The sequence below is a fragment of the Diadema antillarum genome, unplaced genomic scaffold (assembly GCF_040938485.1).
Source record: "Diadema antillarum isolate AM-2024a unplaced genomic scaffold, OU_Dant_1.0 scf00000049, whole genome shotgun sequence".
NCBI classification, from domain to species: domain Eukaryota; kingdom Metazoa; phylum Echinodermata; class Echinoidea; order Diadematoida; family Diadematidae; genus Diadema; species Diadema antillarum.
This window is the reverse complement of record NW_027270938.1, coordinates 173742-189166: the sequence shown is the minus strand read 5'-3', so window position 1 is coordinate 189166 and position 15425 is coordinate 173742. Positions and strand designations below refer to the sequence as shown.

Below are 15425 nucleotides of genomic sequence, written 5' to 3'. Positions count from 1 at the left end.
TATAGTTTCATACCCTGAAATTGTGTTTGGGTTGATTCACTACTGTATTTTTAAAGTTATCGTTGCGGAGGGTACCGTTGTAATTTTTGGGGGGACATATGGTACAATGTACGAACCCATTTTTGCCGAGGTGCCCTCCCATGTGTTCCGCAGCTTGTATCACCTGTTCCAGCTACAGAGGATGTCCATTGTTAGTACGTGTGTGATTTCTCGGGCTGGCCAACTTTTAAATGTGTTTACAAATGCATACAATTGCATGCAAAGAACACACACACATACACTCATACACACATAAACACTCTTTCTTTACTGCTCTATCTCTCACTCAGTCTCTTCCTTCTCTCTCTCTCTCTCTCTTCCTCTCTCCCTCTATCTCTTTTTCTTCTCTCCTCTCTCCAATAGCTTTCCTTTATCCTCCATGTCATGAATGGAATTTTCTTATTCCTGCAAGTCAAGTCTGGATTTCCACTTCATTCACCTTCTACACACTGACAATATCACAATTTTAAAAAGAATGGAATTTTGCTCTCTTTTTTTTTTCTTGTTCACCATCCCAAGTCTTTAATGAATGCTTATTTCATTCCCTTTAAGCACTACCATTCAATTTCCACAGTAAGATGTATATACCTTACAAATTTCAGAGGTACATACTTACATTCATATAATATGTACAGATACTTACATAATCAACATCTTAAAATAAAATAAAACTGAAGAATGTTGAAGAGCAGCAAAAGGCAAAATGCAGATCTTTACATGAGTAAAAAAATAAAAATAAAAATAAAAAAGAAATGCAGATTTTGGCATTAGGTATGACAGCAATATCCCTGCTCTGAAGAAGTGCAATAAGTACAAAACAAACATGAGATATCTCTTGAATACCACAAAACACTCAGGCATAGCACAAATGCTGCATACATCAACCAGTGAAAAGGGTGTGCCTACTACAGCAAGTGTCAAACCCCTTCCAGTACAATATTTTCAATTACTATTCCATCTTTGCATTTACCTAAATTTATGTGGAAATGAAATTTATGTTTACGTCAATGAAAAATTTTACACACTGCATTGATTCCAATGTTTCATGTCACATGCATGTGTTTTGGGTTTTATATCACTTCAGTCTTTAACACAGGAACAAGCGTTCACTTCTACTCAAAATCAAATATGAACAACCTTAACCCGTTGAGGATGGTTTGATTTTGCTACAACATCCATTTCCCATAGACACCTGCCCGAGTATACTCGGGACTCGTCCTCAACGGGTTAATACGAATGGGCTCCACAGCAGATGTCTAAAAACAGGGGACCATTGATTGCACTTCACACATCAGGCTCAAAACCACATAACAGGCACAAGAACAAAAATAGAAAAGAATAAAATCATTGTAAATCAATCGGATAAAGCCTATTCTTCACAAATGCTGAGTATTTTAACAGTTCTGTCCATGGTCTATCGATGCTTAAACCAATTCACTATTTTGACAGACAAAACCAAACCAACAGCATTTCTGCATATTGTTGTCCTATATAACAATGCATGTGCAGTAGTGCTGATACAGTTTCACATTACTTGTATAACTGTGGGTGCAAATAACTTGTATGAAAACGTGTAAGTTACAAGATTCATAATCTGCGTTTATGAGTAGCAGAATGGCTTACACACACAAAAAAAAAATAAATGGTGAATAATTTTTGAAAGACTACCCTGATATACTTTTAACTCAGTGCATTGGAAATGACACATGGTTATGCCAATAAAACAAAAAGAAATGGATAAAGCAGAACAACCTTTCACTCACAGTTCCATTTGCTTTGTAGTGTGTTGGCCGAGTTCACATTTATACAACAGCTGGCGAAATTTGTTATGTTTGGCATTTTAACATATAGTCTCCTTTGCGAAAGACAAAACAGCCACCAACAAGGGTTCCATGTGTCATGTGTAACAGTCAGTAATCATACAATAGTACAACTTCTCCATAAATAGATAACATGCAATCCCTGGAAAGCCCTTATGAAACATGTGAATGAAATCACACACAGAGAGACATGCACAGATCACTGGAATCTAATCAGATCGCCACTATTAAATGTGTCACTCTCACTGTAACAAACGGCATAGTAAATAGAAAGCTCTTATATGGGTATTACTTCCCTGAACCTCATTAGTGTTGCATAATCTATTCCAATGCATGCTACAATCCAATATGCTTTATAAAGAATTTTGCTTGGAATCATGAAAGGCACAGCAAGCACTTTCTGCTTGTCCTGTATGCAAAGGCACATCAATGTCACATAAACAGCAAGTCAGCAAACAAAATCAACACATTCAGAAATGTACAGTCCTGACATACAAGAGACAATTCTAGGCATGATAGATTTTATAAGTTTATGGAATATTAGTGAATATTGCTTACACCTGGAAAACATTCTCCCCTTACATTTCATTGTCATTCCTAGCTTTGGCACAAGCAAGCTTGGTGTTTATCAACTTGGTTTCTTCATCACGGCCAAATCACGGACATCCATGTATTAACAACAAAAGGTAAAATAACGGTGAAGAAGACATATCAATGAAGTGCTTAACTCTTCGGATGCCACACCAAGTTTGAACGGCATCCTATGGACTGGTTGCTGGGTGCCTTGCTGGCATGACTTGGACATTCCTTTTTTGTCACTGGGCTGACTTTGCGGCAGGATGGTGGCAGCAACATTTTCAGTACCCAGAGGCCATCACAGTATGATAGAAGGGAAACATCTCATCCTTCTCATCATCTACTCGTTTTTCTCCCTAAAATGTCTTTTCTCATCCAGCAGCATCCTCTGCTGATTTCCACTCATATGCCATTCTTTAATTCACTCGGGTGTGAACAAGGAAATTGTTGGGGAATAAAAATGATTGAATCGCTCTTTGAAAGAGAGTCCTTTGTTTTTCTTACATGAAGTTCAATTGTTCTTTTTTCCTCTCTCTGTCTTTCCCTCTGAGAAAGAGAGATGTCCTTCATGAATTGAGAGAGGGTCTTCATGCTTCACTACAAAAATGAGCACTTCCTGAATCTGCGTCCCGGTTTCTTCCTGCTTTGCAACGCTGCCCTCGTGGCCATTTCGAAGACTTCGCGCACCCCATCATTGACCTTGGCGGAGCACTCCATGTACTTGAAGGCACCAATCTTGTCGGACATCTGTTGACCCTCATCGTGTGTGACTGGGCTCTGCTTGGTGCGCTGGAGTTCGATCCTCGTGGCCTCATCGTTGCGCAAGTCCTTCTTGTTGCCCACAAGGATCACCGGCACATTGGGGCAAAAGTGCTTAACCTGGAAACATGACAAACAAGGGAAAACAATACATTCAATGTCTAGCCATTCACTGTTAAACCTATCCATGTTATCCACCCATTGGTACATCTACTAGCCTGCTTTCTTCATTCATAACAGATTGTCCTAATGTCACGGGATCTGCTGTCTCGAGTCCTTTCTGTATCATGTTGGCATTCATGAGGGGACTGTGGCACTATCATGCCTTTTGTGGGTTGTCTCACTGTACATTACGGTTACATTTTGCAAATTGACCAAATACCAATGAAATACTGTATATATACCACATGTATTTTTAATGGCGAGTCTCATTTATCATGAATCGGGACTTTCCGATGATTTCACGAGTGGTTAAATTTGTAGTCTCGGATTACAATAATCAACACGGAAATGTCTCATTTATCATGAATCGGGACTTTCCGATGATTTCACGAGTGGTTAAATTTGTAGTCTCGGATTACAATAATCAACACGGAAATGTATTTGTGCACGTCACACTCATGTCGGGATAAGAATTAATATTTTCTTGAGTTTCTGAAGTTGTGAATAGTACCCGACTCGGGAATTCCTCAAAATAAAAATCCCGTGAAATATATGACGCATACAGTAGCTTGGCATGTTACAATGAAGTAAATGGGTCCAATAACAGCTGCTAAAGCAACCATCTCACAGCTAGCACAACTCAGGGGCGGATCCAGGAATTCTGGAAAGGGGGGGGGGGGGCGTGACTAATATTTCTTGTGCCACTTCCGGGTTTCATTTCATTTTTTTTTCTTTTTATTTCTTTTGTTTTTAACGAAAAATAAAGGGGGGGGGCGTGCGCCGGTTGCGCCCCCCTCTGGATCCGCCACTGCAACTATACTGTAGTAGGGAGACCTCACCTCCCTGACTGCAGGCAGTCAATAGGTCCGTCCCTATAAAACTCACCTCGGGTGTCCACTTTTCTGGGATGTTTTCCAAACTGTCTGGGTTGTCGATAGCAAAGCACATGAGAATGACATCAGTGTCAGGGTAAGAGAGTGGCCTCAATCTGTCGTAGTCTTCTTGTCCTGCGGTATCCCACAGTGCCAGTTCAACCTGGAAGAGAAAAAAGGAGACAGCGATACAATAAATGCTACAGTGTATGAGCCAATTACACAGTTTAATGTTATAACTCCCATGTGTACAGAAAACTATTAGAGAAACTAATTTCTTATGTATCTACACTTGTAATTTCAGACTGCTAGACCAGAACCCTATACAATTCTTTATTTTTCCAGCATGCTATTACTGTACATTGTGCCTTGACAAAGCTCACTAGCACATGTACTCATGATAGTACAATGTATTTCATTGGTTCACTTTGTCAACTCTGTTACACTTAAAGGGGATGGCTAGTAACTGATCAGTGGGAATCAGTGGGAATGCTGAGGGATGATTGTTCCAATCCTTGTGGGATTCATTTAAGAGTACATTATATATCTATTCTTGTGTGAAAATAATTTGCTTCAGAATGGTCTCATATTCAAGTAATGTGCAGTTTAATGTTTCCAGGTACCATCGTAAGCGTCCCTGGTCAGTGACGGGGCATTAATCTGCACATTACTTGAATATGAGATCGTTCTGAAGCAAATAATTTTCACACAACAGTAGATATATAATGTACTCTTAAATGAATCCTACAAGGATTGGAACAATCATCCCTCAGCATTCCCACTGATTCCCACTGATCGGTTACTAGCCATCCCCTTTAACATCAGTGTTCTGAATATCAAGGCAAATATTAAATCTGGGGTTTTGTACTTTCTACCTTTCAAATTCAATAAATTCAGAAGACAACAGAAAATGGAAAAGAAGAGAGACTGGAATTTGAAGAAGTTATTTTGTGCATAATCTTTCATCTTGATTCATTTGCTTCATATCACCTCATAATAATACAAGGTACATTATCTATACATTGTAGAGCAGAGCTTTTCTCACATTGAGCTCACTGGCTTCAGTTAGTCAAACCTATTGAACTTTGAATCATCTGTTTGACTGATGCCAAGACCTTTATCAGATATTAGGAAACTTTCATATGACTTGTACAAAGGTCTGCCACAGGGATGACGCCCTAGAATACAATACTTCTGTGTCAATAAGACAAATCAAACACCCTTGTGTGTGCATCGGAATGATTTCCATGTACTGACACGGAGGACAGAGTTTGAACATTTGAGAAAGAAACAGTACATACAAATTGTACGATATAGTCCAAAAAACAGCGCAACAGTACAGTATTTCAATTATTGTGTGTCATGCATTTTAACTGTAGGTGGCACTGTCATGTCCTGTGTCATATAAGGATATGAAATATTAGTGTGACAGTTGCTTAGTTCCACTTTTCACAACTGTAGTCCACGGAGAAAACAAATTTGAAATGGCCTGAAGGCTGTAGCAAACACATACAACTGTACGCCTACATGCATTATTCATCATGACTGCATTACAATGTGTATATGGATTGAGTCCCGCCCATACACATACATTGCATATTACATATAAAATGACCAGGTGACAAACTGTTATTTACTCTCTTCTGCACAAACAAAGAGCACAAACTCTATCATACAATTTATACCTCGTGTTTCATTCATTACATTCTAAAGACACCTTCTTGAATGTGAATAATAAACTTTCCCCTTCCAAGTTTCTCTATATCATCTAAATCAATACGGGCATAAAGTCTCCCAGTCTGTACTTAAATTCTCTTTGCCTATACAAGAGACACTTGGCCAAGATGCATTCATGCTCCTCAGCATCAAGGGCACATTGTCTGTTGACTGGCAACACTGTTGAAACAGGAACTGGGTCTTCTGAGAATAAGGAAATGGTGATTGACGACCCAAGCCCAACCATTTCCTTCTCTCCTCTTTGCCTCGTCTGCATGTGTCTGGAGAGAGTTGTGTAGCTTGCACGGAAAGATGATTGCTTTTTTCCCGAAAATAAGTATGCAGCCTACAGTTTGTGCACCATATGCTTATGAAATGCATACATTGTATGCCGGCAAATGAACCAATCTGGATAGGAAACTGTGATGTTGCCAATGGGAGGGCCACAGTGTCTATCAATCATAGAAAGGATAAATTGGGTGCAAATGCGCATGTGAAAGAACTTATTCTTCAACTTTAGTCAGCACCTGGTTCTTCTTGCAGGACAAAAATTTCTGCTAATGCAATTTATTCCCTATACTTTCAGGAAAGGTGCATTTTAATACCCCCTCCCACATACACACATAATTTTACTGAATCTCATTGTGTGTACAAAAATTTAGTGTATATATGTACATTGTGATACGTGTACAGTATTCTACACTCAATAATGGACATATGTAATGTCCTCACAAATTAACCAAACTAGAGGATTTCTCTACAACACCCTAACCTCACACAAACATGCTCATAATAATACTAAGCAATTCTTTGAGCTCTATTGGCAATCAAGTCCCCATGATCAGTGACTGGCATTTAATTCCACTTTATCTAACCCTAATAAAAAGCTAATTATCTCACTACAAATAGTCAGCATGAAGATGCAGTGTACATGTACATGCATATGATGTACATTGTATACTAGTGTGCACAATCAATGAATGATATGCAAACTTCTATGTATCTTAAATTGCATCCCATTATAATTCATACCGATTATGAAAAAAAATTGCATATATACAGCATATGTGTTACCTGCCATATACACTGAACTGCCTGCTATGTTTATTGTATTATATCGTGACACTAGGCACATATCAAAACACACAGTCTCTAGGAAGATACAATGTATAATACATTTCAGAGTTATATGCCTCCTTCAGTCCCAGGATCAGCTTGGATGTGGTCCATTTATACGAACTCAAGAGTTTAAAGATGCTGGTATTGTGCATGTGAGTGGATGTAATTAACTTCTTTCATGTAACCCGATACATTTTTCCCCCGAAGATCACTGGCAGGAAAAGGGAGGAGTTGGTATTTGACCCTTGATTTGAAATCAAAAAAGTACAAACAATTTATGTCATTAAGGTTTTCTTGTTGCAGTTTCCACCAAAGCTAAAATGGCTCCCCCCCCCCTACTGACCAGTAGTAGCCTGTACCATACCTACAGACAGGCTGCTATGGGCGGAACACTGTGTCTTCCCACTATCCCATGAGGTAATCCATAAAGCATTCATAGTCTCAGGCCAGTATAATACACCCACAGCATACTACATTATTTGATCTGCTCATTGTGCTCTGGTGGCATTGTGTTTCTCTGGCCACCGCCCTCAGCAAAATAATACACAGCCTGTCTACCCCAGGGGCCCATTGACACCATCGATTTAATCCTTTTGGGCTGAGTGGCTTGTGATTCATAGTTGACCTTATCAGTGCCCTTGGTATGAATTGCACATTTTACTCCCCACGCTTATTACTCGTAGAACCTACACTGATGAATCTGAAATCAAAAAGTTATACCATACAGGCATGATATAATTGCATATGAAGGATAAATTGTGACAAATTGTGACTAGCATGCAACAGTCAAGACTCAGAGGATCATTTTTACTGTTTTACCAGTTTGAATTTCTATCTTATGTGCAGCCAGCCTTCATTACATTCAGTTTGTGAGATAAATTCAAACAAAGTTTTCATTCTGCTATCTACTGCCTCAAGCTATTGTGTCACTTTCATCATACACAATGAGTAAAGCTCCTCCTCTTCTTTTTTTTTTTTGTTCATTGTTTACATCAGATGAAAGGTTATTAAGAAACAAAACTATCTAAAATAACATGAGTTATATCAGTCAGTGCAAATGCAATATGGACCCCATAATGCGACTGATTTTGAGAGAGAATTTAACATTCCCTGCCTCTGTTGGAATGATGTATGACTATCATAATTTGCTGATCTCTTACAAAGAGTTAACCAGACATCGTATCTTCTAGACGATTTGAAATGAATGCAAGTTACGATACAAACAAAATTAGAGTAATCACAGGACCCTGACGAACTACATGTATTTCTATCTAAAGCTATATTATTACATGTGACTTGTCAACCTTCAAATGAGTATAACATTTTCACTTTACATGTACAAAATGTGTATTTGCCAGATTTACTCATAGTTTCACTGATGCCCTATCATAAATTACCTCTCCCCATAAAAAGACAGTATCTTCCACAGTACGTTTCCCTTTAACACTTCCTCCAGATTACATTAACTCAATATGGTGAATATATATATATCTGGACTTTGTACTGCAGTAATGTATACAGCATACCATTTCATCAACATTCACTACATGTATGAATATTGTGAAAGTTGAAAGAAGTGACAGCTTGCAAAGCATACTGATGCTTTAGTGGATGGTAAGATTAACTATGTCCAAAAAATATTATATTAATGACATAGGCCTACATTGTAGATATGGGTATAGACTGTGACGGGCTGGGCTTTGGGTTATCAACATTTCTCTTGGTCTTGAAAATGTATCTTGGATTGATGTACAATTTGTGTCTGTAACGCTTACATTGTACCTACAAAACTGCAAATCCAATGATATCACTTCTTGTTTCTGATCGTGCCCTTAACTCTCTACATACACCAGGGCCTACAGGATTTTCATGATCTGGGGGCTTCTGTACACTAGTGCATGACCCTCACTGCCTTTCTGGGCGTTCCCCTTTCTGTCTCCATTACAATCTGCCCTATTAATCTTGTCCCTGATTGCCAAGCCAGATTATCAATGGGCTTGGCCCAAGACTAGGCATAGTCTCAACTGTAGGAGACTCAATGAGATCCATATTCTTCTTCAAGGTTGCATGAATATATTGATTCCTGCGATAAGCAGTTTGAAATATAAAAAAGGGGGGAGGTTAACTATGAGCGTCTATTTTATTTACCTGCATGATCTTGTTAATATGCTATAGATACACTTATGTATTTTCAAAGGAAAATTTTATACTTCAAATATTCACTCACTAAATCAAGCAGAGGTTGTGATTTCAAACAGAAACTCCCATCTGTAAGCTTTGTACTCATCAAGATACTGATGGATTGCTCCACTGAATATAGGTCAAGTTTAGCTTGTTTGCTTGTGTGACAACCAAGCCACACCCTAATATCTGCCCTTATATTAGTGAAGTGTGTGAGCTGAGGAAATGCAGTGTACAGCACTTCTGCTTACATATGTTGCATACAGTGCATCTGTGGCCAAAACAGGTACAGAAATCAATGACATGGTCAGATGAAAAAGCTCATGTGCAAGCAATACTGTATGCTGTGCACAGTAATTTGATCCCTCAGAAAATGAGGAAATAATGTACAGTGTACATATGTATTGCTGATACAACTGTACATTACTGCTACATGTATAAATGGTATAACTACAGACAAAGCTACACGTATGGTAGTAGAGTGAACTTACTTAACATTTTGAAGTTTATCCTAACACTTTCCATAACAATCCATGATGAAATATGAATTGGTTTTCTTAAATGAATTTTATAAAAAAACTGTGTGCTTAATATATCAAACATTATATTACCTCATCTATTTTATTTTAGCTGTGCGTAGAAATGTTGTTATTTATCTATTATGAAGTATGTAGGCTGCTAATGGTAATCCCATAACATGGTCATTACAGAACAGACTCCTATTATCCACGTAGATTCTATTGAAATACCATCAACTTGAAATGACCATTGTGTGCCCATATGGAGCCATATTGGTCACTCACAGCCAATCCAAATAACAAATTTGAAACAGAATGCATGTATATCTACCACAAACACACTGTATTGTCAGAAAATGAGTGATGCCTACATTAAAAAAAAAAATCAAACTAATAGACATTATAAAGCACATACCCTAGGCACAGAGAACATGTTACCCATCTCTGGATCATTGTGTCTTGTTATTATATCTGGAAAAATATTATGTGTTACAATCTTACACAAAATGGATAAATCTTTTTGGGTTTTTGGTTTTTCTAACAGAACTTTGCTGGCAGTTTTATTGGAGATCTGAACTCTGTGCCAGAGCACAACACAGCAGAATACTTTAGCAACTTGTGTGTTGCAAATGTAATATTCTTGTTTGTAATCTTATATCTACAGTTGTAGGCCAGTCAGTTCTACATCAAACAGAATTAAAAGCATACATGGTTTGTAATTTGTACAGTCTAGAAACAGTCTACATGGAGAGAGATGATGAGAGCTGGGCCAGGAAACAAAGCAAAACAAAGATACAATATTGTGTTACATGTCAGGCATGACCAAAGCTCTGTATCAGTAGCCAGGTAAACATGTGAACGTTGATCCCCAGCCCCTCTCACAGAGACCTCCACCCACTTCGAATATGCAAACAATGCATGGTATGTAACCACAATACAACACACACCTCTCTCCTTCCATGGACTTAACTTTTTAGTGTTGTTTGGGTTCCTTTTTTTGTTTAATCTACTCCAGTTATACAGTACATGTAATTCCTATATTGTCTCAAAGTGTATAAATAACAAATATCAGATAAGATGCAGGCCATCTATAATTTCTGTCATTAACATGAGAAAAAAACTAACCTAAAATCTACATGTCAGAAATATACACCTTAACACCATTATATGTAAATGATGCACATGTATGAACAAAGTGTAGAATGATGACAGAGCTAGCGTAACAACATTTTAGTCAGATGAACCCACTCCTGTTACAATTGTAAACATGGTGCCATGTAATTTCAGGTCTTGTTTTAAAGTTTGGAAATACATGCACATCAAGCACACTGGCACTGGCAACCTACGTGTACAAAGGTATATATATCACATTTTCCTTTAGAATTTATTTTAAAAATGATTTTGTTAAAGGAACATACTGTGCATAATATTTTTGGTAGATATTCATGAAACATGACAACTGACTTGCAAGCAAGGATTTATATGCAATATACGTTTATCTACCAGTTAAGAGTATTGTTCAGACCATTCATTGTAGAGGTAAGGCAAATCTGAATTGTAGGTTTAGCTCCTCTGCCCTTGAAAGTCAGTTACCCAGCATCAGCACTGTTCTGGTAGTATGTATTGTAACCTGAGCTACATTTAAAAATTCGCAGTTGAATAACTCACCTGTTTTCCATCTACTTCTATATCTGCTACGTAGTTCTCAAATACTGTGGGGACGTAGACTTCTGGGAACTGGTCTTTGCTAAATACTATGAGGAGGCAGGTCTTTCCACAAGCACCATCGCCGACAATGACCAGCTTTTTCCTGATTGCAGCCATGTTTTCCTGTTTTGGAGTTTCAGTAAAGTCTCGCCCTGAACGAAGGAGAAATAAATTTGAGAATCAAAATGTGATTATGACAGCAGTGCTCCTCTCCTATCAGAACAATGCAGCAAAACTACAACAATTTTATTTGAAATAATTGTGCATGCTTGGTGAGGATACAAACTGAATGTCAATGACCCAGTTTCAGTATTGGCATGCAGAGATGACAAGTTTGAAATACAGATGACCTTTCAGATGATGTTGGATACGCTAGAGGGAAAGTCGTGTACATTGCAGGCCCTGCATATTGAAAGCATTACCATACCTTGACTGACAAATTACAATTGTACCACAAACTTTACTGCCTTCTTTGTCTATCTTTTTCCTACTCTGAAAAACATTTCGATAGCCTATAATAAATATCGTCGCTGGGGTGAAAAGACCTTGTATCTGCAATTTTGATGTCCTGTCCAAATCCCAACTGTCTTACTCCAAAAATGAAGTCACCATGGAATGTCAAAGGAAAGACTATCCCATTCGCCACAGTGCTTTGGCTGCCATGTTTTTTGGCTTGGCTCTCCTGAACATTTGACATTTTGTAGATACGAGGTCTTGTTGCGATATATCTATATACTATTCTTAATTATGATGTCATCATACCAGTCCGAAAATCCTGGCTCAGTTCACATTTGTGCTTGCAGCATGCACTGCATACCAGGAGCATTCGTCACATACTGAGATTGCTTAATTTGAAATACGATTGTAAACAAGCAAACTAGAATTGTGTTTCAAATTAAGCAAACTTAAATGGTGTGAATGCAAACTGGAATCATGAAGGGTGATTTGAAACTATTCGTATAATTACAAACACGTTTCAAATGACGATCCGGAGGTGTTTTTCAAGCACGTTTCACCAGAATTTAGCAATGAAACTAGATATAGGCCTATCTAGTGTGTAGACATAACTGAACTCCAATCATGTTTTTGAGGCAGAGATTATGGTGACCTTCCAAACACTCCTGCAGAAAGAAGGCTCAAGAGTGATTGGTTGGGACTTGGAAAGAAGCCTAACCTCCCCTCCTCACTCTAAAATTCAAAATAACACCTTTTAACAGAATCCATGAAGCCTCAATTCATGCCGTGTGAACGAAAAATGATTTGAATCATAATTGCAATCATGTTTGTAATCGTGTTTCAAATTAGGCACATGTAAAAAGGTCCTGCAATAGGCCTACTGTCCAAAATTTACTAGGGTTCTAATTGGTTACAGTCCGTCGATGTGACAACAGATGTATGATGTCCGGAATAAAATGTGAGGGTTTTTTTTTACTCTGTTGTAAAAATGCTGAGCTTTAAAAATTATTGTTTTTTTTAAACACTGTGAATCAACATTCTGATCTAAAATAAAGGATGGGCTTTCTGGGTTGGCAGACTTCTCTACCTACTTGCATAGGCCTACTACAGAGACTCCAACCCCAAGCACCTTCTGATCGGGAGATTCTCCCGCCTGAGACCCCTAGCAAACGGGAGACTCCAATTTGATGTGCGCGAAGTTCTTTGCGGCTCTGGGGTTCTAGATGCTCTCTCGTGTTATCTAAGGCTTATTTTTCAACATTGTTTGATATTAAGTAAGAAATCATTTAAAGCGGGAGACACAGAGCCAGGGCGGGAGAAATTAAATCTCAAGCGGGAGAATGGGAGATTTTGCAAAAATGCGCTTTCGGCGGGAGATCTCCCGTCGAAAACGGGAGAGTTGGAGTCTCTGCTACTAGTTTTAGCTAGTACACAGTAGTAGTAGAGCGAGAGAGAGCGAGAGGGAGAGAGAGAGATTTGCATAAGAATTTCACTCATTTGGGCCCATTTGCCCTCCATGTCAGGGGTGTATCCAGGATTTTTTTTATGGGGGGGGGGGTCGTAATCACAATTTTATCACCTTTAGTACTTACTACCTTTGCGAGGGAGCGGAGCGACCGAGCGGGGGAGGGTGTGGGAGGGGGGCATCCCCCCTCCCACAGTAGGGAGTTTTTGAATTTTATGTCTTAAAATGGGGCCATTTGGTGCATACAAAGGTGACTTTTTCGGCATACTTAAAAAAAAATATTTATGTAAAAAATTGGTGACAAAACCTGTGGCTGTGTTGGTCACTTACAAGTTCGTGAATCGGTAAGTTGAAAACTGTATTACCACCTGGTCACTTTCTTTCCCTGTTGTATATACAGTAGGGTAAAAAGCCTTCGAAAAACAATGATGTCTTTCACAAAAAGTGGACCTTTTGAAAAAATTTTTGGGGGGTCGTTCGACCCTCCCATGATCCCGACCCCCCTTGCATACACCCATGTATGTCACCACACAGCACAGCAACCAGATATGAGATATTTTGAGATTTGAAAAGAAAAAGGGAAAAAAAAGTGGATAAGTAGGAGGACAGTCGGCCAGCTGCCAGTAATTCCGGGTGTAGAAAAGCGGTAACATGGTAGCAGGACCTGTCGGTCGGTGGTGGAGCGACTGGATGCCAGTGCCCCTGCCGTAACGTGTCGAGCTCTGTTGAGACCGTGCGTGCACCTGTCTTCACATGGGCGTAGGACAAACCAGTGGCAGTGAGACATGTATGATAACACGTTCAATAACTCGTCTCTGGATCAGAGTTCTTTTGACTTTCTCGTATTCCAAGTCTAAAACAGTCTATCACAGTCTTCAGTATTGACATCATAGAATGTCACAGGTCTCAGAGACACTAAATTACACGACATCATCATAATGTTTACGTTGAAAATTAGAATCTACATTAGAATTCTACTCATATTTTACTGAGACGAGACTAGTCTAGACTGGTCTACTCACCAAAAAGTTGCAGCTGCAATGCGCATGGCATGAAAAAGAACTTTTAGCGGAGAAGTTTTAGTAGACTCTGATCCCGGCTTCTGTTTACTCTCCTTGATATAGTCCAAAGAGTTAGTTCTAAGTGGGCCACTCGACGATCTGATAAAAAAGAGCTTTGATAGTCTGCCTTAAATGATGTAAAAACACTTCCTCGATCCTCCTAGCTACAAAGCCTGACGGTAAGATCTCATGAGAATGTATTCGGACAAGCCTCTCGTCGCACTTACGCTCGCCTCTGGGTCTCGGCTTCTCCATCGGTTTTCATCGTATATTTATACGCGCAGGGCGTCTGAGACTAAAAAATAGCGCAGAGATCTGTGGCTTTTCATTGGTTTAGTAGGGAAGTGACGACATGGGACTATGATAGTAGTTTCTGGCAATTTTTTCTCAACTATCCCAGTAAAATTAATTTCGTTGCCGTACTTAATGTTTTTTGTACAACACTGTTTGCAAACAGGACGCTAAAAGGGTCTACAGGAGTTTATTTTTTAGACAATCGTTATTTTCAACATTAAAATTTTGAAAATGAAGAAGTAAATGAAGAATATGATCAAGGCGGGAAAAAAGAAAGGACAAAAGATGAAAAAAACAATGTATCAAACTCGAAGTGCGAGGGATTAATTATGTCGGGGGAAAAAAAATTTCTTATCATTTTTACCATCATCATTTACCATTCGGTCTACGGGCCTCACCAGCTGCCCGCCAACATCATTACAAGTTGTATAAACATTTGCGTTTTTCTGTCTGTTGATTTAATACGAAAAAAAAAAAGAAAATATTAGTCCCTATTAATATATTAATTCATGTATGAATAGATCCAGATCTATTCACACAAGTGAGCCTGTTTTTGCACGAGAGTCTTGTTCAAATTTCAGATTCTCTATTAGCAAATGGTGACATAAAGTAACATTTTCGTCATCGAAAGGGTACAATCACAATGCGAGTCAAAAAAAAAAAAAAAAAATGGGTGTGTA

At 38.7% G+C, this 15425-nt stretch overlaps 1 protein-coding gene across 1 annotated transcript; it reads right to left on the bottom strand.

Annotated features, from left to right (window-relative positions):
• Positions 1–515: 515 nt before the first annotated feature.
• Positions 516–14534, bottom strand: LOC139715516 (rho-related GTP-binding protein RhoA-B-like). The gene is made up of 4 exons (XM_071627086.1): positions 14413–14534; positions 11431–11621; positions 4242–4391; positions 516–3314 (listed from the first exon to the last, which is right to left on the bottom strand). Exons 1-4 carry the CDS (start codon positions 14441–14443, stop codon positions 3033–3035), a joined length of 654 nt encoding a protein of 217 aa, XP_071483187.1. The 5' UTR covers positions 14444–14534; the 3' UTR covers positions 516–3032.
• Positions 14535–15425: the final 891 nt, after the last annotated feature.